At 42.9% G+C, this 25164-nt stretch overlaps 1 protein-coding gene across 1 annotated transcript; it reads right to left on the bottom strand.

Moving 5' to 3' along the window:
* Positions 1-3763: 3763 nt before the first annotated feature.
* Positions 3764-24039, bottom strand: LOC120933629 (NXPE family member 3-like). Its single transcript, XM_040346939.1, has 6 exons — positions 23727-24039; positions 20754-20898; positions 16390-16465; positions 11148-11221; positions 7221-7427; positions 3764-6152 (listed from the first exon to the last, which is right to left on the bottom strand). The coding sequence occupies exons 1-6, from the start codon at positions 23802-23804 to the stop codon at positions 5620-5622; spliced, it is 1113 nt and encodes a 370-aa protein (XP_040202873.1). The 5' UTR covers positions 23805-24039; the 3' UTR covers positions 3764-5619.
* Between the last annotated feature and the right edge of the window lie 1125 nt (positions 24040-25164).

Below are 25164 nucleotides of genomic sequence, written 5' to 3'. Positions count from 1 at the left end.
TAACAGCTGGATCACCGTCAGTTTGAGACCCCTGTCCTAGAGCATCAGTGTTGTGAATGAAGCCGGCGATAGAGAAAGCAAGCAGCTGCAGAGCAGAGCCACATAATCTGATGCTTCCTGTATAGCACCACCTAGAGTGGGCTGTGTCCATGTCCGTTCAGCATGTGCACTGTGTACACAGACCTATCATTTGCCCATTCCACTCATTTTGGCCCGCGACCGGTTACCAAGTTGCTTCAGTGGCCCTCGCTCTTCAAAAGGTTGGGCACCCCTGACCTAGGTCTAGCGTTGAAAGAATATAATGATTCATAAAAATGCCTGACCTGGAGATATTTAAACATTCTATCCTCGGAATGTCAAATTGTTGTTTTAGATAGGAGTTGGAGCAAAATTGTGTACCTTGTGTTAGTGAATTTAAAGTAGTAAGGCTCTTCGCCTCCCACCACAGGAAATACTTGGGTGACCCAAAAACTAAAGGGAACCTTCTGTCTCCCAGAAATGAGAATAGGGGAGATCTAGGGGAAAATAGTTAAAACGTTTGGTGATATAGTGACCATAGATGTAGTGTTTAGGAAACAATGCTGTTCAATGTGCCAGTCTCTCTAGGTTGGACCATGATATGCCATAAGAGGCCTCGCAAGTAGAATTGGCAAATGGATACATTCTCAAATTGAAGCCACGGGATCTGGTTCAGTGAGATATGCCATTGGGCTGTTTGTCTAGCCATAAATTAAGTAGACCTTGAGAGAGGGGTCTATGTGTCATCAGTTTTCCAAATCTAGGTTTCTTTCCTTTCCAGATAAATTTCCCTTTGTATCAGTCTGGCGTGAAACATAAACAGGCAAGGCTCTAAAATAATAATGAAGCTTTGGCAAGATGGACATTTGTATTGCTGTAACTCGGAAATAGGGAAGGAGGACCATAATCTCAACCATTGTTTAACCCTCGGGAAAGAGTGGGTAGTTGGCATTATATAATGCCTGCAGCGAGGGATCTAGGTGCACCCCCAGATACTGCAGAGCTCCCTCTGATATAGAAAAACCAAAGGATTCTTTGATACTATCTATTACTATACGCTATATATTAATTTGTAGGGCAGAACATTTGGTGAGACAAACTCCCAGACCTGAAATAACATGAAATTCATTCAAAACCGAAATCAGGTTTGGAATAGATACCACTGGGTCAGGTAAAAACATAAGTACATATTCAGAGTACATGCTTATTTTGAATTCCTCCTATCCCTTCTGCTATCCCTTAATATTATGGTTGGCCTTAATTGCTCTAACCAAGGGCTCTATGGCCAAGGCAAACATCAATGGCAACAAAGGGCAACCTTGTCTTGTACCTCTAACCATTGGGAAGTAATCAGAGGGGCAGCCAGGAAGTCTGATACGTGTATGGGGCTTATGATAGAGTTCTTTAACCTCTTGCCGACCGCGCTATAGCAAAAATACTGCTACAGCGCGGTCGAGTTACTGTGACAGGACGTCCCTGGGACGTCCTCGTGCACTTCCGCGTTTGCGCGTCCCCTGGGGCGCGCTCACGGAAGTGTCCGTGCTCGCCGGGTCTAGAAGACCCGGCGCATCACGGATCACAGTAAATTGCCGCTGATAGCGGCCGTTTACCACGTGATCGCTCCGTCAAATGATGGAGCGATCACTTGTAAACAAACCGGCGTCATTTGATGACGCCGGTTCCTCCCTCCCCTCTCTGTACCGTTCGGTACAGTGCGAGAGGAGAGGGGGGGGGGCGCGGGGTGTCAGCAGTGCTGTGGCTGGACAACTGCAGTCACGGATCCATCCCAGCTCAGCTATCCCTGCGCAATACTCTGCAAATACCCCATGCTCTTGCAATACCCCATGCTCTGGCAATACCCCATGCTCTGGCAATACCCCATACTCTGGCAATACCCCATACTCTGGCAATACCCCATACTCTGGCAATACCCCATACTCTGCAATACCCCATACTCTGCAATACCCCATGCTCTGGCAATACCCCATACTCTGGCAATACCCCATACTCTGGCAATACCCCATACTCTGGCAATACCCCATACTCTGCAATACCCCATACTCTGCAATACCTCAATACTCTGCAATACCCTGCGCAATACTCTGCAATACCCTGCGCAATACTCTGCAATACCCCAATACCCTGCGCGATACTCTGCAATACCCCAATACTCCGCAATACCCCAATACTCCGCAATACCCCAATACTACGCAATACCCCAATACTCCGCAATACCCCAATACTCTGCATATATAATGTTTTGGGGTTCTATGTAATTGTAAGAATTGGTCTGGGTGTTCCAGAACGCCTGATGGCACTCCCTGCATGTTGGGCCTCTCTATGTGGCCACGCCGTGTAAAAGTCGCACACATGGGGTATCGCCATACTCGGGAGGAATAGCAGAATGTGTTTTGGGGTGTAATTTGTGGTAATCATATGCTGTGTGTGAGAAATAACCTGCGAATATGACAGAAACAAGTTTTTTTTTTATTTTTTTACAGAATTTTCTGTCGTTTTTCTTTTATAGCGCAAAAAATAAAAAACCCAGAGGTGATCAAATACCACCAAAAGAAAGCTCTATTTGTGTGAAAAAAAGGACAACAATTTCAAATGGGTACAATGTTGTATGACTGAGTTATGGTCATTCAAATTGTGAGAGCACCGAAAGCTGAAAATTGGTCTGGTTAGGAAGGGGGTTTAAGTGCCCAGTGGTCAAGAGGTTAAACCCATGCACAAATTCACTGCAAAAGCAAATTTGGTCAGAATACTATCCATATATGACAATACTATGCTATTGAACGCCTTGTGTATATCAAGGCCTAAAATGTGTACTCTACGGGAGAAGAGATCAGCATCTTGCACAATGTTGGAAACTAGGTGAATGTTATCGGTAATCTGTCTGAAGGGGATAAAGCCTGTTTGTTCTGGGGATAGAAGCAAATAGATAATAAGAGCGAGGCGGTCTGCTAAAAGCTGACCCAAAATTTTAAGATTATTATTAAGGACTTATAGCGGCCTGTAGTTTTGTGGGGTAGTGTGGTCTTTATTTGGTTTCAGTATAAGAGCTATATTTGCATACGGCATCTCCTCTGATGCCCTGTACACACGATCGGTTCGTCTGATGAAAATGAACGGATGGATTTTTTCATCAGATATCCGATGAAGCTGACTTTCATCAGTCTTGCCTACACACCATCGGTTAAAAATCCGATAGTGTCCAACGCGGTGACGTAAAACACAATGACGCGCTGAGAAAAATGAAGTTCAATGCTTCCGAGCATGTGTCGACTTGATTCTGAGCATGCGTGGATTTTTGACTGATGGATTTCCCCACAGACAATTTTTTTTTCTATCGATTTTTTAACCATAAGAAAAAAATAAAACAGGTGCTATTTTTTTCATTGGTGGGAAAAAAACTGATGGGCCCACACACGATTGGTTCGTCCGATGAAAACGGTCCATCGGTCTGTTTTCATCAGACAAACCGATCGTGTGTACAGGGCATAAGAGTTTATTCTCTTTGAGAATATAGTTAAATAGACTAGAAGGTTTAGGGACGAAGAGTCAGGCAATTTTTTTATAATATGAAGGGGCATATGCGTCAGGGCCCGGAGCGGTTTTTAGGGACTTAATTATAGGCAAAATCTCGTGCTCTGAACATGGGGAATTCAACCTTTCTAGCTGCATTTCCGATAGGGTTGGAAAGGACAATGAGTCCAGCCAGGGATCCGCCTTGGGTGTGACGGATCAGAACCTGAGGATAACAATAGGTCCTGGTAATAGGAAGTAAAGATATCCAAGACCTCTTTAGGGTGTAAGACCACTTGTCCTTGTCTATTTTTTAATTTATACACATGCGTCGGCTGGAGAAACTGGTGCAGTTTACGGGTAAACATAGCTGAGGCTGAGTTACTATGGAGAAGGAACTGAGCCTTGGACCAACAAAGGGACTTTTTCATCTGTTCCAACCATATTGTGTCTAATGACACTTGTTTCTGATTCATTTGTCTCAATACCTCTGCAGGGGTGAGATTGGTAGTGAATGTAATATAGCTTATTCAGTTCTTTTGTTGGGGAGCTAATTTCTGCTGTCCTTTGCCTTTTCCTGGTTGTAGGCAATTCTTTTATATGACCTCCCATAACCGTCTTATGGGCTGCCCATAAAATTGAGAGAGAGGTTTCTTCAAGAACATTCTGTTCAAAATATTCCTCTAATCTATCTGAAAGTTGTGAAACTATTTCTGGGTTTGTTAGTAGGGAGTCATTGAGTCTCCATGTGTCTGTCTGAGGAGCTGGTCCTATATAGGGGGTCTGCAAGGACACGACATAATGGCAGGGTTGCTGTTGGAAATTACTGGGCCCCATACAGCCTACCTGACAGGGCCACCTCCCACCACCCAAAAATGCGATGGTCGCAATGCTGTATTGCAGTCATGGCAGAAATTATACTCTTGCTACCGCTGCCTCCTGACACAGGTATTTTGTTATACTTTTTTTTAAATGGCTGAATAGTAGTTGCAGAGAGACTGGCTGCAACTGTGGGATACTCTTGGCTGACACTGTGAGCCAAGTGTTTGGCTTGCAGCTGCAGAGCAGCCCCATTGAACTCGAAGGGGAGTTTGATAGGTGGTGCTACATGTCAAACTCTGCAGCCTGCGTTAAAATGCTGCAGCTATGTAGTAAACATTGCAGCCACAGCATGTATAAAGCCCTGTCTGACTGTATTGTTAGGATTTAGGTGCGCAGCCAGAGGTGACGATAAATCCACAGCTCAGCAACCCATATGAAAGAATCCTTAGGCTGCATTCACATTTTGTATTTCCTGAACGTGTGACAAAGGACATTGCATGCATTTTAGAAATGCACTGCAATCTTGCATAGCACTTGTGGTGCCGTTAATTGTAACTGGCACCCCAAAAACAGCAGACTTGCATTTTGTCATGTGACAAACATGCAAAGCTGCACGCCTGAAAATGTTCTATCACTTCTATGGTGTGTTTGTCAAATGCAGGGCAGCCCATTCAAGTGAATGGACTGCCCTTTGTATAAACAAACTAAAAAATTATAATAAAACGAGCAGGAACATGTGTTCTCACTATGCTAAGTGTGAATGGGGCCTCAAGAGTGGCATATAGAAATAGCTGGTGCATTGTGGCTGGTGGAGATGTTTGTCAGCTGGAATTCTGAACTTTCCGCAGCTCCCCCCCTTTCCCCACTCACCCATTTCCAGCAGAAGCACTACAACATTCAAACCCTACAGCCACAATGCACACAGAGCATGGTGTGGAGGTCAGGAAGGCAGAGCTCAGGACTCAGGAGGAGTAGGCAGAGAACTTCTTCCCTCCTCAATCTTTCTTCTTTGCAAGATAACACTGCCAATCACAAGAGGAGAGAAGGGGGAGTTTCAGGACCTGGCAGTGAAATGATTTCAAGGCCGAAGCAGAGAGAGATATATTGTGTAAAAAATAATTTTCTCCACCATCTTGGATATTTGTGTGCATTTGGAGTACACTTTCTGCCATTTGTCCTAACGTTGGATTTTGTACTTTTTCTTAAAATATCAATAAAAACTATTGGAAAAGTAAAAGTAAATTATGATTCCTACCGAGGACATATAAATGAAAGCATCAAGTCTACCTCATGTTTAATAATTATCTTTGGAGGATGAAGATCTTCAGGTTCTCTGTGGCAAGAGGTCATCTGCCAAACATCAAGAATGGTGACTGGTAGCTTAGAGAACATAGCCCTCATCAATGTGTCCAGCTGCAATGATAACCAGTCACTTCCATGGGGAAACCGGTAGCCAGTGTTGGCCGATTTGAAGATGATCTTCGTTTCAGGGCTTCGCTCTAACAGCCGAGCTGCCGCTTCTCGAATGTGATATAGCCGTCGGATATACAGTCCAACAGGGTAAGTAAGGAAGTGGCTCCAGCATGTTATTACAATGGTCATCCCTTTCCGGATTCCCAAGTCATTCAACTCCGAAGCAATGTAATGTAGGTCATGTACTCCAGTACGTCCCATGCGTAAAGGTTTCTGGTGGGCTCTCCACTGCACCAAATAATTGAGTTCTGCATCTGTGGCTAGAAGTGGACCTGTCCTTTGAGGCACATGAAGACTGATCACCTTCAGAGCTAAGATTTTGGAAATAAAATGCAAGGTAACATTAACAAATTATTTGAAGTTAAAATAATGTTTAAAGTGCATCTCTAGGCTTTTTCTAGATATAATCTCTCTAACAGGCACACAAGTGAAATAAAAACACTTTTGCCCAGATTCACAGAGAGCAAGGCGCACATTACGCCGCCGTAGAGTAACCAATGAACGCTACGCCAACGAAGCGCAGAGAGGCAAGCAATGCATTCAGCAAGCCAGTGCTCCCAACGCTGTGCCAGCGTGGCGTGGGATTCGAAGGCGTATGCCGGCGTAGGTGGAAGTGGGTGTGGCCCATGCAAATGAGGCGTGACCCCATAAAAATGATGGGCCAAGCACCAGACAGATACGTATCACGAACTGCGCATTGGGCTGTGACATGGACGCATCCGCCTGCTCACAACCAAGTCGGAACAACTGCCTAACCTACGGCGTGAACGTAACCTACGCCCAGCCAGACACACGTCCAACGTAAAATACGCTAGCTTGTGTTCCCTGGTGCAGACCTTTGCATGTCTGCTGCTGGGTTGCACCTCCTTTATGGGGAATAACTTTACGCCGGACGTACAACTTGCGCGCACCTCGCGTAGCCTGCGTTGGGCGCATTCAGGTTCGTGAATCGCTCTATTTCCCTCATTTACATATTTGAATGACTAATCAATGGGAGCGGCACCATGCTCCCAGCCTAAATGTGCGCCCACCCTACGCAAGCTACGTCGGCGGGGTGTAGCCTGGTTTTAGGCGCATATCTGTTTGTGGGTCTGGCGCACAGATACGACAGCGCACATTTGCACTTACGTCAGCGTAACTTGTTATACGTCGGCGTAAGTGCTTTGTGAATCTGGGCCTTTATGTGTAGTGTGGGGGAAGGCTGGAACTCGTGTTACATTTTCATTGCTGTATGTGTCCCTATTGGAGATTTGCCCTTACTTCATTTTACAGTGAGAAGTTTGTTACTAGGAAGAAAGCAAGCAGAAATCTACTCAACAGGACACAAAGAGCAAGACAACCTGACAGAGGTTCTACTTGTTCCCTGTTATGTTACATACTTGGTATGAAATCCACAAGGTATTCCCACCACTGTCGCAATGTAGAGTCACCAAACATGTAGACATTCTTCCCAGCAAGGCATTTTGCTGCCATAGTATGATTATCAAAGTGTTTATTGGAGCAGACCAGAGACTGCCAGACATCTTGGTAATAAAATCCAGAGGGGTTTGGGTTCTTGAGTCCAGGATTACAGGCAACTTTTGTACCTAGAGAAGAATAATAACAATTACCTTTCTCATTGATGCAATCAATATCAAATATTAATACTTGCTATTGAATGTGGCTTAAGCCTTAGTCTTAATACACTGGCAATCAATTTTCATAAGTGAAAGATGTCTGCGCTGTGAAAACACACTATCAATAATATATTGCAAATGTGTGAAAGGGGAGGGGAAGGGGGAAAGGGGGGGAGGGACACAAGTGACAGTGAATACGTGGGTATGCCGTGGTAATAACTATAGATAGCAAAAAATTTTACAATAACTCAGTAAATATAAAAGATACACATATGCAACTAAAAAAAAAAAAGTCCAAGAAACGAAAGGAACCCCAGGTCTCCAAAAGTCTTATAAGTCTGATGGTTGAAAAATGAGGACAGATATTCAACGAAGGGAGACCCCACAGCCAACTCTGGTGAAGAAAGGATAGACCGTCACCTTAAAAATCTCCACACACACCTCTGGTGGTCCCAGCAGCTCACCTTACATCAAGCAAAAAGAGCCTGATAGGAAAACCCTTTTGGTCTGGTCTTGATGGTATAGATTGCTCTCACATTCCAAGGCAGTACATGCAAATATAAGGAACATATGAGCCTTATCTCCACGAGCAGCGAGCTCGTCAGTGTCCTGCTTCTCCTCTCTCACCAGTTTCCATGCATGTCAGGCAGTTTCCATATATGTCAGGCCGGGATGTCAGGCTGGAAACACTATACAGCTCATGCAGCAGTGGAACAATCAAAGCAAGAGGGAAGCAAAACACATCGCATAATCCAGTGAAAATTTAATATCAAAACAGCAAATAAAACTCATATTTAAGTCGGTATGAATGGCATAAATCCACGAGTAGCGAACTCGTACTACATCCGTCGGATGCTAGGGGTTGTCCAGCGCTCCAATCCCGACGCGTATCGTCATACATGTGCTGATTTCAATTAAATTTGATCATTTTCACTGGATTATGCAATGTGTTTTGCTTCCCTCTTGCTTTGATTGTTCCACTGCTGCATGAGCTGTATAGTGTTTCCAGCCTGACATCCCAGCCTGACATCCCAGCCTGACATATATGGAAACTGCCTGACATGCATGGAAACTGGTGAGAGAGGAGAAGCAGGACACTGACGAGCTCGCTGCTCGTGGAGATAAGCCTCATATTTTATATTCCATGTGAGTGCATCTGAGTGTGTTATGTGCAAGACCCCCCCCCCCCCAGCTCTATCAATATTACACCATCCTGTTCTATGTTCCTTATATTTGCATGTACTGTCTTGGAATGTGAGAGCAATCTATACCATCAAGACCAGACCAAAGGGTTTTCCTATCAGGCTCTTTTTGCTTGATGTAAGGTGAGCTGCTGGGACCACCAGAGGTGTGTGTGGAGATTTTTAAGGTGACGGTCTATCCTTTCTTCACCAGAGTTGGCTGTGGGGTTCCCCTTCCTTGAATATCTGTCCTCATTTTTCAACCATCAGACTTACCAGACTTTTGGAGACCTGGGGTTTCTTTCGTTTCTTGGACTTTTTTTTTTTTAGTTGCATATGTGTATCTTTTATATTTAGAGTTATTGTTCAATATTTTGCTATCTATAGTTATTACCATGGCATACCCACGTATTCACTGTCACTTGTGTCCCTCCCCCCCTTTCCCCCTTTCCCTCCCCTTTCACACATTTGCAATATATTATTGATAGTGTGTTTTCACAGCGCAGACATCTTTCACTTGTTCCATTATCACTTTGTCTATCAAGGTAGACCTTCCTAGGTTTTGCAGCAGTGCCCCTTTCACTCTCCCTCCCCCCCACACCCCCCCCCTTTGTATTCACAGACAGCGCAGGAGTTTCACCTTTCACAAATCGATTTTCATACCCTCTCTCTGAGACTGAATACTTAAAGTAGACAACATCTTCATTGACAACGCGACTCACTTACACCTCACTTCAGCACAATGGGTTAATTTCAGTAAAGCCCTGAACACACGATTGGTTTGTCCGATGAAAACAGACCGATGGACTGTTTTTATCGGACGAACCAATCGTGTGGGCCCTATCGGTTTGTTTTCCATCAGTGAAAAAAAATAGAACATGTTTTATAGTTTTCCTATGGATAAAAAAACGATAGAAAAAAACGATAGTCTGTGTGGAAGTCCATCGGTCAAAAATCCACACATGCTCAGAATCAAGTCGACACATGCTTGGAAGCATTGAACTTCATTTTTCTCAGCACGTCGTAGTGTTTTACGTCACCGTGTTGGACACTATCGGATTTTTGACCGATGTTGTGTAGGCAAGACTGATGAAAGTCAGCTTCATTGGATATCCAATGAAAAAATCCATTGGATTAGATTCCATCAGATATCCGATCGTGTGTACAGGACTTTAGGCAGTGCACATACAAATCTCTGATAAACATATAGGCTTATCAAGCATATACAGTATATATACTAGTTAATTTCCTAGGGCCTGTCACTCAACAGTACATGAGCCATTACCCTAATCCTAAACTACCTCCCTCCCTAAGTTCCCACTCTCTCATCCAACTTGAACTCTTGCTTCTCTTACTTTTGCTCTAATTGAACATTTTCTCATCACTTTTCTCCTTCCAATCTCAGAACCAAATCTTAGACACAACTACAATGTATGTTGTGCCGGTGGGGTTTTTTCTTACCTGCATAAAATAATTACCGAAACTCTTTATGCAGATTACACACACACACACACTTCTCTTCCAACAATAATGCCTCGTACACACGTATTGGATTTCTGACTGGAAAAGTTCTAGGTCACCAACAGACTCCTTAGCACTCCGTCTTCCACCCGACTCCCCTGCTAGCATGGTTCTCCCATATTTAAGACCTTCCATATTTAACTACCCTGCCAGGACATTCTGCCTGGGGATTGGCCAAATACCCTTAAGTATCCAGATCAGTCCTCCTGGCCTCAGCCCACTAACTTCTAGAAGTTTCTACAAACTTCCATTCCTCCCAGGGTGAGGTACCATAGACCTGCCCCTGTAAGTCATCCAGCCTGACCTGCAGTAAACTCTGACTCAATTTCAGACTCACAAATGAATCATGAATCATAACATACATTTTCACACTTCAATTAGAAATGGCAATAAAAAGTACAATTAGGGAGCCTTTAGGCTTTATCTTTACGATATTTATTTAAATTGCATACTTTTTTACTTTCAATAGAGTGGAAGACTAAAATCTTCTGTCAGGTTTTAAAAGTTGTTTATTTCTTTGATGGACAGATGCATATCCTCTTTTATATCCACGTGACCATTGTCACCTGAATACAAAATGACAGTTGATCCAAAATGTTATAGTTATTGGAACAGTGGAGACACCAGTTCTAGTTTTAGCTATCTAAGAGGGTACTTTTCCTCACTTCAGAGACATTTGCTCTCATTTTCTATCATGCTTTTTGGGCAGGGAGTATGGAGAAATCCAATCCAATAGAAAAATTGGTAACAACAAAATCAAAAACAAAAAACCTAACAAGGGTTTTTACCATTCCATATTTAATTACAAAAAAAATCTATCTTTCAGCATGAAGACTTGATTTAATTAGGAAAGATCCTTTATACACATGAACTGACAAATATCTATACATAAAATAATAATAATAGTTTGATAATAGTTTGGCACTTGGTTCAAGCGTTATTCAGTTACATTTGATAAGAATTATGTTTTTGAAATGTAAAAACCTACCATGTATGACATTCTTCTGAGGATGGACGTTAAGCGACCCAAGTTTTGATGGGATTTCTTGGTTAATGAGTGACCTGACAGGGTCAAAGAAATAAGGTTCTTATAAGTTGAAACTGTGGCATTTATTCTTTAATAAATCATATTGTGTCATTAAAAAATAAAAAAATATTGGACAGAAAATGTGTATGCCCAATTGAGTATAATAAATAACAATAATAATAATAATAACAACTTATTATTATCATTATTATTATGTATTATTAATTTGTTCCGTTCCATTCCATTTGTTATTTTGGATAATTCGTAACTTTGAATAAATTTGTATTCATTACATTCACTAACAGCCAAATTTGAAAGGCAATTCCAAAACCTATAATTTAATAGTTAGTAATAGGATATTATTAGTTAGTTATTATTTCAGATTTTCAAATTTTTCAGATTTTCAGAGTTCAAATTTACGAATTTGCGAATTTTAAATATTCAAATTTAACGTTAGGCCCTGTACACACGACCGGTTCATCCGATGAGAATGGTTTTCATCGGTCCACCGCTGAAGTGGCCTGATGGTCTGATGTCTGGTATACACACCATCAGTTCAAAAACCGATCAGGTCAGAACGCGGTGACGTAAAACACACGACGTGCTTAAAAAAACTAAGTTCAATGCTTCCAAGCATGCATCGACTTGATTCTGAGCATGCGCGTGTTTTGAACCGATGCTTTTGTGTACTAACCATCGGTTTGGCCCGATCGGTCAGCGGTCCATCGGTTCGATTTTAAAGCAAGTTTTACAATTTTGGTCCGAAGGACAAAAGACTGATGGGCCGTACACACGGTCGGTTTGGACCGATAAAACTGAACCTCGGTCCACTCTCATTGGTTTTGACCCGTCGTGTGTACGCGGCCTGAAAGGTTTTTGTTAATTCAAATATTTCCAAATTGATGAATTAGTCAAAATTTGTTAAAATAATTTGGAATGAAACAAATTTAATAGTTATTAATAGCTAGTTATTAATTAGAATTTTCGGATTTTTTTTCTTATTTTTGAATTCTCGTATTTACGAATTTTTGAATCTATGAATTTTCTAATTTACGAATTGCGATCATAACGAGTGCACATGTCAAATTGTATTGTATAATTTCTTGTTATTACTGTATGTAAATGAAACATTTTACATTGTAATATGCTGCAGTAGTCAGTTGCAGAAAACTTGAATGTAAGTTTTATTTGATCTGGCAGTTGTCCAGCCCTGGACCGCAGAACAGCAAATCAGCAGAAAACAGCACAGGGCGAGTATTGCAAGGAGTGAGTTTTTTTCTTTTTAGTTTTTATATGAGCCACATGCAATTACAAACATTGGAACTTTACTATAGCATCACAAAAATACAGTGGTTGAGCCGGTGGCCAAAGCACATGGAGATGTGAGAGGAGAGCTCTACCACAACGGGTGACTTAACATGGCTCACATCAATCTAAAACAGCTAAAAAGCACATCATCAGCACGCGGAGACTGTGGGGTACACAACAAGCACAATGTACAAAAGAAAAGAGAGAGAAGGACCGAGGAAATGAACAGCCCCCCCCCCTGATGGGCTGAGAATTCCAAGATGGCGCTGGGAGCCATTCGTTCGCACCCCCTGCAGGCAAAATCAGCCATCCATTGGCATCCATGGGTGAGTCACAATCCACCAACCATCCACTACCATCCTCCCCCTTCAGCAGCCCAGTAAAGCAAAAAAAACGAGGATTGGGGAGAAGGGGGAGACCAGGGGTGATGTACGGACAGAGGGGGAAGAATTGGAGGAATCCTCCTCATATGGCCAGCAGTTTAATGCATTCCCCACCTCAGGGCAGCTCATCATTGACACCACTATGAAAGAGATTCTGCAAACTCTGTGTTAATGCACACCACAAAGCTAGAAATATCAGCGGTCAGCAACAGGGTAGAATATGTGGAACAGAAAATGAAGGAATTCACTAATGGATGCACACTTTGATGTGCATCCATTTTAAGCCATGTGTCTTAAATGGCAGATATTGAAGACAGGACCCGCAGCCATGTGTCTTAAATGTGTCTTAAATGGCAGATATTGAAGACAGGACCCGCAGGAATAACATAAAATTTAGAGGTTAATTAAACCAGCAGAGCTCACTGCGTACCTTCAAAAGCTCATGACAACCACTCTCCCATCCCTGGGGTCTGCAGATATAATAATAGACAGAGCTCATAGACTGCCAAAACTGTCATTCCTCCATGACCAGATCCCCAGGGATGTCATGTGTCTTAAAATGGCAGATATTGAAGACAGGACCCGCAGGAATAAGATAAAATTTAGAAGTTAATTAAACCAGCAGAGCTCACTGCGTACCTTCAAAAGCTCATGACAACCACTCTCCCATCCCTGGGGTCTGCAGATATAATAATAGACAGAGCTCATAGACTGCCAAAACTGTCATTCCTCCATGACCAGATCCCCAGGGATGTCATAGCAAGAATCCACTTTTACCATGTAAAAGACAGACTCATGCGCTATGCCAGATATCTACAATATCACATGGTCGGACCATGCGCCTGTGACTGTTGAGGTTGTAGATGCCAGAAAAACTTCCCACAAGCCTCTGTGGCACAACAACACCTTCCTCCTATTGCACTCCAAAATCAGGGATGAGGTAGAATTGAAACTCAGAGAGTATTTCCAATTCAATGATAACGGGGGAATAATAATGACATGGTGTGGACATAAAGCATTCACTAGAGGAACCTTTATCCAAATCGCCTCTAGAAAAAGGAAAAAAGCACAGCACATGTCACAGCTGCACATGTCTATTGCAGAATTAGAAGCACAACACAAGAACTCTAACACTGCGTCCCCCGACATACTAAAGCGCCTCTCCTCCTGCCATGAGGAATTACGGAAGAAATTTTGGGCAGACTATGACACATACTTCAAGAGAATGAAACTGTCTTTCTACTCCCAAAATAACAGAGCGGGCAAACTCTTAGCTTCCCAACTCAAGAAAAAACAGGCAGGATCTAACCTCACGTACATTAACCACTTAATTACTGGGCACTTAAACCCCCTTCGTGCCCAGACCAATTTTCAGCTTTCAGCGCTGGCACATTTTGAATGACAATTGCGCGGTCATACAACTCTGTACCCAAATTATATTTTTATCATTTTTTTCCCACAAATAGAGCTTTCTTTTGGTGGTATTTGATCATCTCTGTTTTTTTTTTTTTTGCACTATAAACATAAAAAGACAGAAAATTTTGAAAAAAAACACAATATTTTTTACTTTTTGTTATAATAATATCCCAATAAAAAAAAAATTTCCCTCAGTTTAGGCTGATGCGTATTGTTCTACATATTTTTGTTAAAAAAAATCGCAATAAGCGTATATTAATTGGTTTGCGCAAAATTTATAGCGCCTACAAAATAGGGGATAGATTTATGATTTTTTTTTTTTTTACTAGTAATGGCGGCGATCTGCAATTTTTTTGTCAGGCCTGCGATATTGCGGCAGACGTATCGGACACTTTTGACACAATTTTGGAACCATTCACATTTATACAGCGATCATTGCTATAAAAAGGCACTAATTACTGTATAAACGTGACTGGCAGGGAAGGGGTTAACACTAGGGGGTGAGGAAGGGGTTAAATGTGTATCCTGGGTGTGTTCTAACTGTGTGGGGGGAGGGGACTGACTGGGGAGGTGACCGATGCTGTGTTCCTATGTACAAGGGACACAGATCGGTCTCCTCTCTCCCTGACAGGACGTGGAGCTCTGTGTTTACACACAGAGCTCCACGTCCCTGCTGTCCCGCCGATCGCGGGTACCTGGCGGACATCGCGGCCGCCAGGCACACGCATCGGCTTCCCAGCAATGCGCCGGGCACGTTGTATCCCCGCTCCGCACCTCCAGCGGTGCGCACAGGGAATGACAACAACAGGATGTCCAGGGACATCCACCCGGCACTTGAGAGCCGTGCTGTGGATGTCTTTCGTCCATAGCGCGGATCCCAAGTGGTTAAACACCACCATTCTAATACCAAATTTCACAACCCTAAAGACATAGCCAACGCTTTCATGGATTTTTACGAATACCTCTACAACCTCAACAAAGACCCACTCACCCATCAACCCACAGAAACAGAGATCAATGACTTCCTCCAAGGGATTCATCTGCCCTCCATAGATGTAATCACACTTCAAAAACGGAATGCTCCTATCACCAGTGCAGGAGTCGAGACAGCTATAAAATTCCTTTCCCATGCACAAATCCCCTGGAGCGGATGTTTTTTCCACTGAATATTATAAGGCATTTACCTCTTTCCTTGCTCCGAAGCTAGTGGAAATCTTCAACACTACAGGCTCTTTTCTAATATTAGGTGTGGTCCTTGCCATAGAACCGAATATGACAACATGAGCACATAACCTCAGCATAATATTCATAAGTGTACTACTCTGTACTAAAAGAGAAGTTTATTGTTTGTTTAATGGTTGATAATACTGCACTAGGAGAACTTTCTGTACATCTTATCTCCAGAGACCCTCAACAAGGTCCAAGGCGGGCTACTCCCAATTAAGCCCTGTACACACGATTGGTTTGTCTGATGAAAACAGGCCAATGGACCATTTTTATCAGACAAACTGATCATGTGTGGGCCCCATCGGTTTGTTTTCCATCGGTGTAAAAAAATAGAACATGTTTTAAAATTTTCCTATGGATAAAAAAACCGATAGAAAAAAATGATCGTCTGTGTAGAAGTCCACCGGTCAAAAACCCACGCATGCTCAGAATCAAGTCGACGCATGCTCGGAAGCATTGAACTTCATTTTTTTCTCAGCACATCGTAGTGCTTTAGACGTCACCGCATTGGACACGGTTGGATTTTTGACCGATGGTGTGTAGGCAAGACTGATGAAAGTCAGCTTCATCGGATATCCGACGAAAAAATCCATCGGATTAGATTCCATCAGATATCTGATTGTGTGTACAGGGCTTTAGTCTTACAAAGAGCCTGCTCACCGTGTGAACCCAAATGAGGTGAAAGGCCACACCTACTGTTGAGGTCAGACTCCGTATCTTTACTAGTTGCTCGAGCATTTGTAGTAATGTTACTATACTAAGTTCTATTATGGTTACCCATTTTGTACTATTTTTACGCTGTGAACAATGTTTGATATTTAGTGTACACTGTGAAATTCAATAAAAATCTAATGTTAAAAAAAAAATACATTGAGAAGAATGGTTTATCTTCTTTGCTTAGGACATTGCGTCTTCCTCCCGTTGAGTGGTAAAAATAGGAGTCACTTGGCTGACTATAAGGACCCTGATGGTAGGTTCCTTCTGGTTAAGGGGCTTATTGACGGTCATTTGTTTTCATTTATCTCATATTACGCCCCGAACAAAGGTCAACTAAAATTCTTTCGTTCCATGTTTTCCATCTTAGCTCTTCTGATTGAAGGGACTCCCATTTTTGGGGGTGACTCCAATCTGGCGTTAGATCAAGGGTTAGATAAATCTAACAAAACTAAAATTATTTTGACTCGTCCCACTAGAGCTAGCTTAAAATTTGCCCGACTTGTTCACTCGCAAGGTTTAGCAGATGTTTGGCGGGAGCAAAACCCTACGACTAGGGACTATACCCACTTTTCCTACCCTCATCAATCCTATGCTAGGATTGACCATATACTTATATCAACGTGCCACTTGCCTAATGTTACCGGATCCAAAATTTTAGATTCTTCTATCTCAGATCACTCCATTGTTACAGCTTCTATTTATAATCCTTCGCACAATCCTAAACCTTTCCAGTGGAGACTCAATGAATCTCTTTTGTCTAATTCTATCAATGTGGTTGAAATTACTAAGGCCCTTTCTGAATATTTTTCCTTAAATAACACTGGGGACGTATCGGCTGAGGTTCTCTGGGCAGCTCATAAAGCTACCATTAGAGGGAAATTTATTCAGTTGGCTTCTAAATTGAAGAGGGAAAGGAAGGCGGACATTGACAGACTTGAAAAATTATACACATCCCTTAGAGCCCAACATAAAGCGAATCCCTCTGGTGCTTATATAGCCCAATTAGATGCCACTAGATTGGAACTTAATCTTGCCCTCACTACTCGAGCGGAAAAACTGATTAGGTGGAGCGGGGCTAAGTTTTATTCTCAGAGGGATAAGTTGGGCGGAATGCTTGCTAATAAACTTTCCCCTAGGTCAAAGTTTTTCACTCTCCCCAGGATTAGGACTCATCAACAGACCACGACTTCCGATCCTTCTAAAATTCTTTTAGCTTTCAAAGACTTCTATGGTAAATTATATGATGCAGGTCAACAGACCCCTGGGTCGGTTGTCTCACAATTCCTTGATACCCTTCCTATCGTTAAATTGTCGTTAGAGCATAAAACCATCATGGAAGACCCAATTTCTGTGGAGGAAACCTTGGACGTCATTAAAAGTTTGAAAAGGGGTTCGGCGCCTGGTCCAGACGGCTTTTCAGTTCCATATTATAAAACGTTTTCTGAGTTGTTAGCCCCCTTCATGACAAAATTTTTCAATGAAAAGGTGTCCGGTAAGCCCCTTATCCCCGAGCTTAATGCAGCCTTCATCACCGTCATACCCAAACCCGATAAGAACCCGGAAGAGGTAGGGAACTATAGGCCAATCTCTCTAATAAATAATGACGTTAAAATCCTCACCAAAATTTTTGCTAATAGATTGAACTCCTTTATTAACTTATACATCCATAAGGATCAAGTGGGATTTATACCGGGGAGGCAGGGTCCCGACCAAACTAGGAGAGCCATCGATATTGTGTCGATCCTTCAATCCAACTGGCCAGGTGGCCCAAAGCAACGGGGTATGCTTCTTTCCCTGGATATACAAAAAGCATTCGACACTGTCTCCTGGCCATATATTTTTGCGCTTCTTGATAAGTGGGGTTACGGTAGTCGTTTTATCGGCGCTTTGAAAGCTCTATACTCCTCCCCTACGGCGCAAATTCGTCTTCAAGGATTTCACTCTTCCCCGGTTCAAATAGCTAGAGGTACGAGGCAGGGGTGCCCTCTATCCCCGATAATATTTGCTATGGCTATGGAAACGCTTGCCATCGCGATTCGAGAACATCCCGACGTTAGGGGGGTTACCTGTGGCTCTAAAATGCACAAATGCGGCTTATTTGCCGATGATTTAATTCTCTTTATTACGTCCCCTTTGATTTCTATTCCCAATTTAAATAAGATTTTGGCTGACTTTGGAGCCGTTTCGGGTTTACAAGTTAACTTCTCTAAATCTCTGGCGCGCAATGTCTCACGTGACCCCGAGACGGTGTCCCTACTGAAACAGAACTTCCGGTTTGAGTGGAGCGACTCTGCCATTAAATATTTGGGCATATTCCTTACACCGAAATTTGAAACTCTTTATGTCCAAAATTATCCTCCCATGTATCAAAAATTGGAACAGGATCTAAAGTCGTGGTCTAAACTTAATTTATCTTGGCTTGGCAGAATAAATGCCGTGAAGATGACTCTACTCCCTAGGTTACTCTATCTTTTTCGAGCCCTCCCGATCCCTGTGAAAAAGGATCATTTGATGTCCTTCCAGAGTAAAATTTTTAAATTTATATGGGGTGGCTCAGGATATAGGATTAAACAACAAACCCTTTTTCACTCAAGGAAACACGGGGGCTTAGGTTTACCCCACTTCTTTAAATATTACTTAGCTTCCAGATTAGCTCAATTCTCCATAATTTTTACTAGGTGGGATAAACCGGATTGGGTACAGATTGAGAGACAGGCAGTCCCCCTTCATACTCTAGATTTTCTTTCCTGGACGCTCCCTAAGAGTAGACCCCCTATCCTAGCCCCTACGCTTTCCCACTCCTATGCATTATGGGATAAATTGAAATTGAATTCCAATCTGACCTCCCCAGTTAAACCATTGTCTCATATCTTTCGTAATCCTTACTTCCCCCCTGGACTAGATATAAAAGCTTTTAGATGGTGGCTGGACAAGGGGCTGTACCGCCTGGGGCAGTTTTTCACCTCTAGTGGTCCTATTTCCCTTGCTTATTGTGTGAGTAATTATGAACTTCCGCAATCGGAGAGATTTCGCTTTAATCAAATTAGCCATTATCTCCATAGCATTTGGTCCTCTAAACCGTCCCCTCCCAAATTCACTGATTTTGAATTATGGTGTAGCTAGTCCATCGAGAGGAGAGGGGGTATCTCTGTTATCTATGTGTCACTTTCCTCCCCTGCTGATAAGTCCTCATTTATGCAGGCTTGGGAGGAGGACTTTCAGTTTAAGTGGAGCTTAGAGACCTGGCAGTTAGCTGTCTTTTCTGCATTTAAAGGTATCATCAATATATCCCTCATGGAAGCTAGCCTGAAGGTCCTGACTAGGTGGTACCTTACACCCACTAGATTGGCGAAAATTTTCCCTTCGGCTGATCCTCTATGTTTTCGAGGGTGTCAGCTGTTGGGTTCTTTCGCTCACATTTGGTGGGAATGTCCTAGGATCAGGCCTTTTTGGAGGAAGGTCCTTTTGACTGTAAAGAAAGTCACTGATTATGAGATCACGAGGCATCCGGAATTCGTCTTACTGAACGCTCATTTTTCTGGAATCTCTAAACCAACCCGTAGATTAATTCACTTTATTTTACGGGGGGCGAAAATTACACTGGCCAAAGCCTGGAAAATGCCAAGTGTCTCTAGTAAGGTGGCGTTCAGGAAGATCTCATGGATAATGTCTCAGGAAAAGGTGAATGCTATGTTAAATGATTCAATGCCTAATTTTGAGTTGGTCTGGGGTCCCTGGGCTCAGTTTATGGATATCTCCCTCATACCGGGTGCTTAAATAATTAGAGTTTAGTTTAACTTTGCTGATCGTATTGGTATTGTCCCCTCTTACCCTTCTCTCCCCCCTTTTTTCCCTTTTTTTCTTCTTTTTCTTCTTCTTCTTCTCTGTTCTCCCCTGCTATTTTCCCCTTTTTTTTTCTACTCATCCGTTTTTTCTTCTTTTTTTCCTTTTGTGCTTTCCCTTTATCTCTTTTGAACAAATGTTTTTTTTTTGTGCCGCTATTATTCCCCTTGACGTTGATCCAGGGAATAGTTTGTTTATGTGGGGACTAATGTCTGGGTCTGGGCGGTCTGGGGGACTTCCCCCCCATTGGCACAGTGAGTTCCCTTACGGGGTGCTGATGGGTGGAGGGTTTTTCCAGATGCCCTTTTGATTTGGGTCTCTTGGGTTTGGGTTGGGGCCACTTACAGGTTTATTTGTTTCAAAGTGGAGGAAGATTGTATACATTATTTGGGTATTTACAGGGTTAATTTTGGGGTTTCTCCTAATTTTCATGCTATATGTCTAAGTATCCCTGTCTTTTTTATAGCTATTGCTTCATTTTGGTTGTTAAATGGGGCAGGCCCTATACTCTTCCATGACATCATATCTTCCCCAATATTTGTGTTCTGTTTTTCATTTGTTTCTTGTCTCTGTGATTGTACGAATGATTGTTCTGTACCCTTTACACCCTGATTCTTGTTTTTTTTTTTCTCCTTTGAAAAAAAAAACTTTTGAAAGTAAAAATAGGAGTCACATGGGAGAGCCTTTGGCCTCTGACACACCCACTTTTCTCCATTACGTTGATCATAATATTCACAGACATCCTGCCCAGGCAGATCAAAATTGCACTCGACCACTTCCTGAGTCCCATTTTTCCCAAAGTAGCCATTAAAGAACATCTGTAAGCCAAAAGTAAACACATTCAGTTTAACAAAATGTGCATAAAGATTTCCAGCAAAAATTAAAAAATAACTATATTACTGGCAATTAATCCTTGTAGTAAAATAGAACTTTCCACACCCATTAGGACTCCAAATGTAACATAAGTAAAACTCCCAGAACGTTGTTGCATATTGGTCTTAATGCTTAATGGTTGATCTGTGTATCTCTTAGTACACAAAGCAATTGGCTCATTTATTGAAGCATATTACGCTACGTTAAAATGTTTTTGCACATTGCCCTATGAGCATAGGATACATCAAGGGATAAATCATAACTTTCAAAAGATCTGAGCATATGAAGTCTCCCATGATTTAGCCATTTGGTGAGTGAGCATTTCTCCCGCACGAGTAAAGGTGAAACACAGCTAATTAAGAGTATCTGCTAATACACAGACTTTTTTTCTTTGGTGTTTGATCTCCTGCTTGAGGACATATGTCTATTTCATATTTTTTATTTGTGTGGTTACTATTTGTGCACTAAGATATCAAGTGATATTCACATTTGAGTTAGCGGCAACCTTTTATATATTTTGCAATGAGATATCGGTTTGAAGATTTATAACAAACGGCGCACCATACTGTTTTAAAACATTAACTGCATAAAATGGAAAAAAAAAATTGAAATATATTAAACAACCACTAGATGTCAGTAACGGATTTTGCATGGGATATAGTAAGTAAACGTGCAAATTGTACCTCTAAAGTGACCTTTAACCACTTAAATTGATACTTAACCTTCACATTTAAAAAAAATAGCAAACATGTTATACTTACCTCCACTGTGCAGCTCGTTTTGCACAGAGTGGCCCTGATCCTCATCTTCTGGGGTCCCTCAGTGGCTGTCTTAGCTCCTCCCCACTTCTGATAACCCCCTCTGAGAAGCGCTCTCCCAAGGGGGTTACCTTGCGGGCGCGCTCCAGAGTCCTGCATTCGGCATCCATAGCCGCCAACTACAGGACTCGGCCCGACCCTCGTGTCATTGGAGTTGATTGACAGCAGCATGAGCCAATGGCTGCGCTGCTATCAATCTATCCAATGAAGAGCCGAGAAGCCCGGGCCGAGAAGCCAGCGCGTTCTTGATGCAGGACTTTCGAGGGCTCAGGTAAGTAAACAGGGGGGGGGGCTGGGGGGGCCTGTAAGCATCGGATTTTTTTTCACCTTAAGGAGGAGGTCCAGGAAAAAAACAATTGAAAGCCAGCAGCTACACATATTGCAGCTGCTGGTTTTTAATAAATGGACACTTATCTGTCCTGGAGTCCAGAGATGTTGGCAGTAGGGTTCCTGGCGTGAAGCCAAAAGGCTACACTGCCGCCGCCATGGTGAAGAGGAGAATAAGGGGAGATATGATCAACATGTACAAATATAGAAGGGGTCCATATAGTGAAGTTGGTGTTGAGTTATTCACTTTACAGTCAACACTGAGGACAAGGGGGCACTCTTTACGTCTAGAGGAAAAGAGATTTCATCTCCAAATATGGAAAGGTTTCTTCACAGTAAGAGCTGTGAACATGTGGAATAGACTCCCTCCAGAGGTGGTTCTGGCCAGCTCAGTAAAGTGCTTTAAGAAAGGCCTGGATACTTTCCTAAATGTACATAATATAACTGGGTACTAACATTTATAGGTAAAGTTGATCCGGGGAATATCCAATTGCCTCATGGGGGATCAGGAAGGAATTTTTTCCCCTGCTGTAGCAAATTGGATCATGCTCTGCTGGGGTTTTTTGCCTTCCTCTGGATCAACTGTGGGTATTGAATTGGGTATTTGTCATTGTACGATATTATTATTGTTTTATTTTTTGTGGTTGAACTTGATGGACCTGTGTCTTTTTTCAACCTGACTAACTAATAAGTTCCACTTTAGGGTGGAGCTCCACTTTAATGCATAGGATGCAACATGTGGTTGTAATATCTGATATCTGCAGGTCCAGACCGGAGGAAACAGTGTACTCAAGCGGAGTGCAACGGGGTTCCGTGACAACTATCATTTGTGTTGACAGTTTAAACTGTTATTATGGTAAAGTAGCTGTTTGTGAAGTATTACCTTTATTAATAGTTATATAAAAGGAACTGGGATCAATCCTTAGATTTTTAGCCCAGAACATTTTTGATAGATTTATCTCCCTTTAATTTCAATAGGGTTCAGCATCCAAACTACTTTGCTGAACCCTGCTTGAACCAGTTCAGCTCGTCTCTGTCGATTGGCTTGACTGAAGTATACTCCTCAGTGAAGAGCTGGACGGGCACTTGGATGTGGGCAAGTGTGGACCAATGGGCAAAGTAATGCTCTGGGGCCCCTACAATGATGACAGTGCAGGTAAACAGACATTAAGTAGGTAGGAGGCAGACTGCCTCCCCTTTGCATCTATCACTCTCAGTGCCATCATGGGGCTCCCAAGTTCAGGGCAGTGTGTGCTCAAGGACCAGCTGCTTTGGGGAAAGTGCAGGGCCCCCCATGCAGCTGGGGCCCCTGGGCAGTGCCCGGGTGTGCCCTCTCATTAAGACAGCCCTGCCAACGGTTGTGGCATTACTGTTTCGTATATTTTAATTGTTTGTTGATGTAGGCAAGGCCTTCAAACTGCAGTGAATACACCACAGAGCAGATACCTAAGCAAATTAATGAACACAAATGGGGGTATCTGCTTTAGAACAATTTCTCCAACATCAAAATGTATTTAGATAAAAAATCTCTGCTCATCACTATAAGTAGCACAGCTTTCTTGGAGAACATTTTCATTATTATCTTAACCAACCATGTTGCATTGCATTTATCTGATCAATTGTATTACCTTGTCTGGTCGAGTATCCCTCTTCTGATGTAAAATTGCGACAGCTTCACTGGAATGCATGAGTCTAACAGAGATCATAGTTTCTCCAGACGACTGAAAAATAAACCTTGCTGTATAGGAACCATTATTATGGTCTGTAACAGAGCCACTCACTCCGGCTTATAGACTCAAAGAGTGAAGCTTCACATGAAATAAATCCCCTCCATAGTTCTTTGTCCGACCCTTGTGGTCCTTAGCAATAATTAGAACCTCCAGTGATTCACCAATTACATAAGCAGTCCGAGGATTGATTATAAAATATTGAGAAGTGTTTGGGTGGACAAATTGGTCTGATCTTCATCTAAGTCACAACAATAGACAATCAGAGTCTGCTTAAACTAATAACACACAAATAATTAAATGTTACCATGTTTTTATTGAGCACACCATGTAAACATTCACAGTGGGGGGCGTGGCCAGGCAGCGGATGTAGCTGGACGCACCTTCAGCTCTCTCCGTCGAAACTCTGCTAACTTATCCTGAGCTACAGCCCGGTTTACCTGCTCTCACTACCCACTGGCTGCTGGAAGGTCCCCCGAGTGTCCCACTACCTCCCACGGCCCGATACTCACCAGATGTCCACCGCAAAGAAGCAGTCTGCAGCCCGGACCACAGACAGCATGGCCCAAAATGGCGCCCTGGCCCTGTGTCTCTCTAAGAAGAGACACAGGGAGGGAGCGGATTAACTTTTTGCCATGTCGCTGGCCGCGGACCTCAATGCTCAGTCTGGAGTGCCTGGAGACCGATTCGGAGGCACGTCTGATGCCGATGACACAGTCCCCCTGGAGGATGCAGGCGGATCGGGGTTCCCATGGAGCGCAGTGAGTACTCCTGTAGGTAGCTCCACTAGGCCTCATGCCCCCTCCAGCCCTAACGCTGACAGTGAATCCTCACTGAGAGACATATTGGCAGCAATAAACACGTGTAACGTTTCCCTCACAGCCCTCACTGCCAACATTAAAGTGGTAAAAGCAGAAATCTCCTTTATGAGGCAGGATGCCCAGAAGTTGAGGGAGAGAACCTCTGCAGTGGAAGGGAGAGTGAGCTCTGTAGAAGATGACATTGCGCCCATGCAGAGGGATCTCACATACAATAACCATCTCATCACACAGAACTCCTCTCGTTTAGAGGAATTAGAAAATAGAATGAGAAGGAACAACATAAGACTGGTTGGGCTGCCTGAGAGAGCAGAGGGGAAGAATCCTGTAGAATACATTGAGAATTGGCTGGTGGCTGTGTTTGGCAAGGAGGTGTTCACTCCAATGTTCTCTGTGGAGAGGGCACACAGAGTCCCTTCTAGGCCTCCACTACCCGGAGCTCCTCCAAGACCTTTTCTTTTTAAGTTACTTCACTATAAGGACAGGGATGCTATACTACACAATGCCCGGATCAAGCCAGA

This window comes from Rana temporaria, chromosome 3, assembly GCF_905171775.1.
Source record: "Rana temporaria chromosome 3, aRanTem1.1, whole genome shotgun sequence".
NCBI classification, from domain to species: Eukaryota; Metazoa; Chordata; class Amphibia; order Anura; family Ranidae; genus Rana; species Rana temporaria.
The sequence above is the reverse complement of the archived record's forward strand: the minus strand, read 5'-3'. Positions and strand labels throughout refer to the sequence as shown.

Excerpts from the sequence above, each read along its gene's own strand:
- LOC120933629 (XM_040346939.1), bottom strand. The coding sequence starts at position 23,804 with ATGATCTCTGTTAGACTCATGCATTCCAGTGAAGCTGTCGCAATTTTA. Across the intron at positions 16,466-20,753 it reads GAGGCCAAAGGCTCTCCCAT|GTGACTCCTATTTTTACCAC; the intron begins GTGACTCCTATT and ends ATAGTCAGCCAA. Across the intron at positions 11,222-16,389 it reads GATAAACCATTCTTCTCAAT|GTCACTCATTAACCAAGAAA; the intron begins GTATTTTTTTTT and ends TGACCCTGTCAG.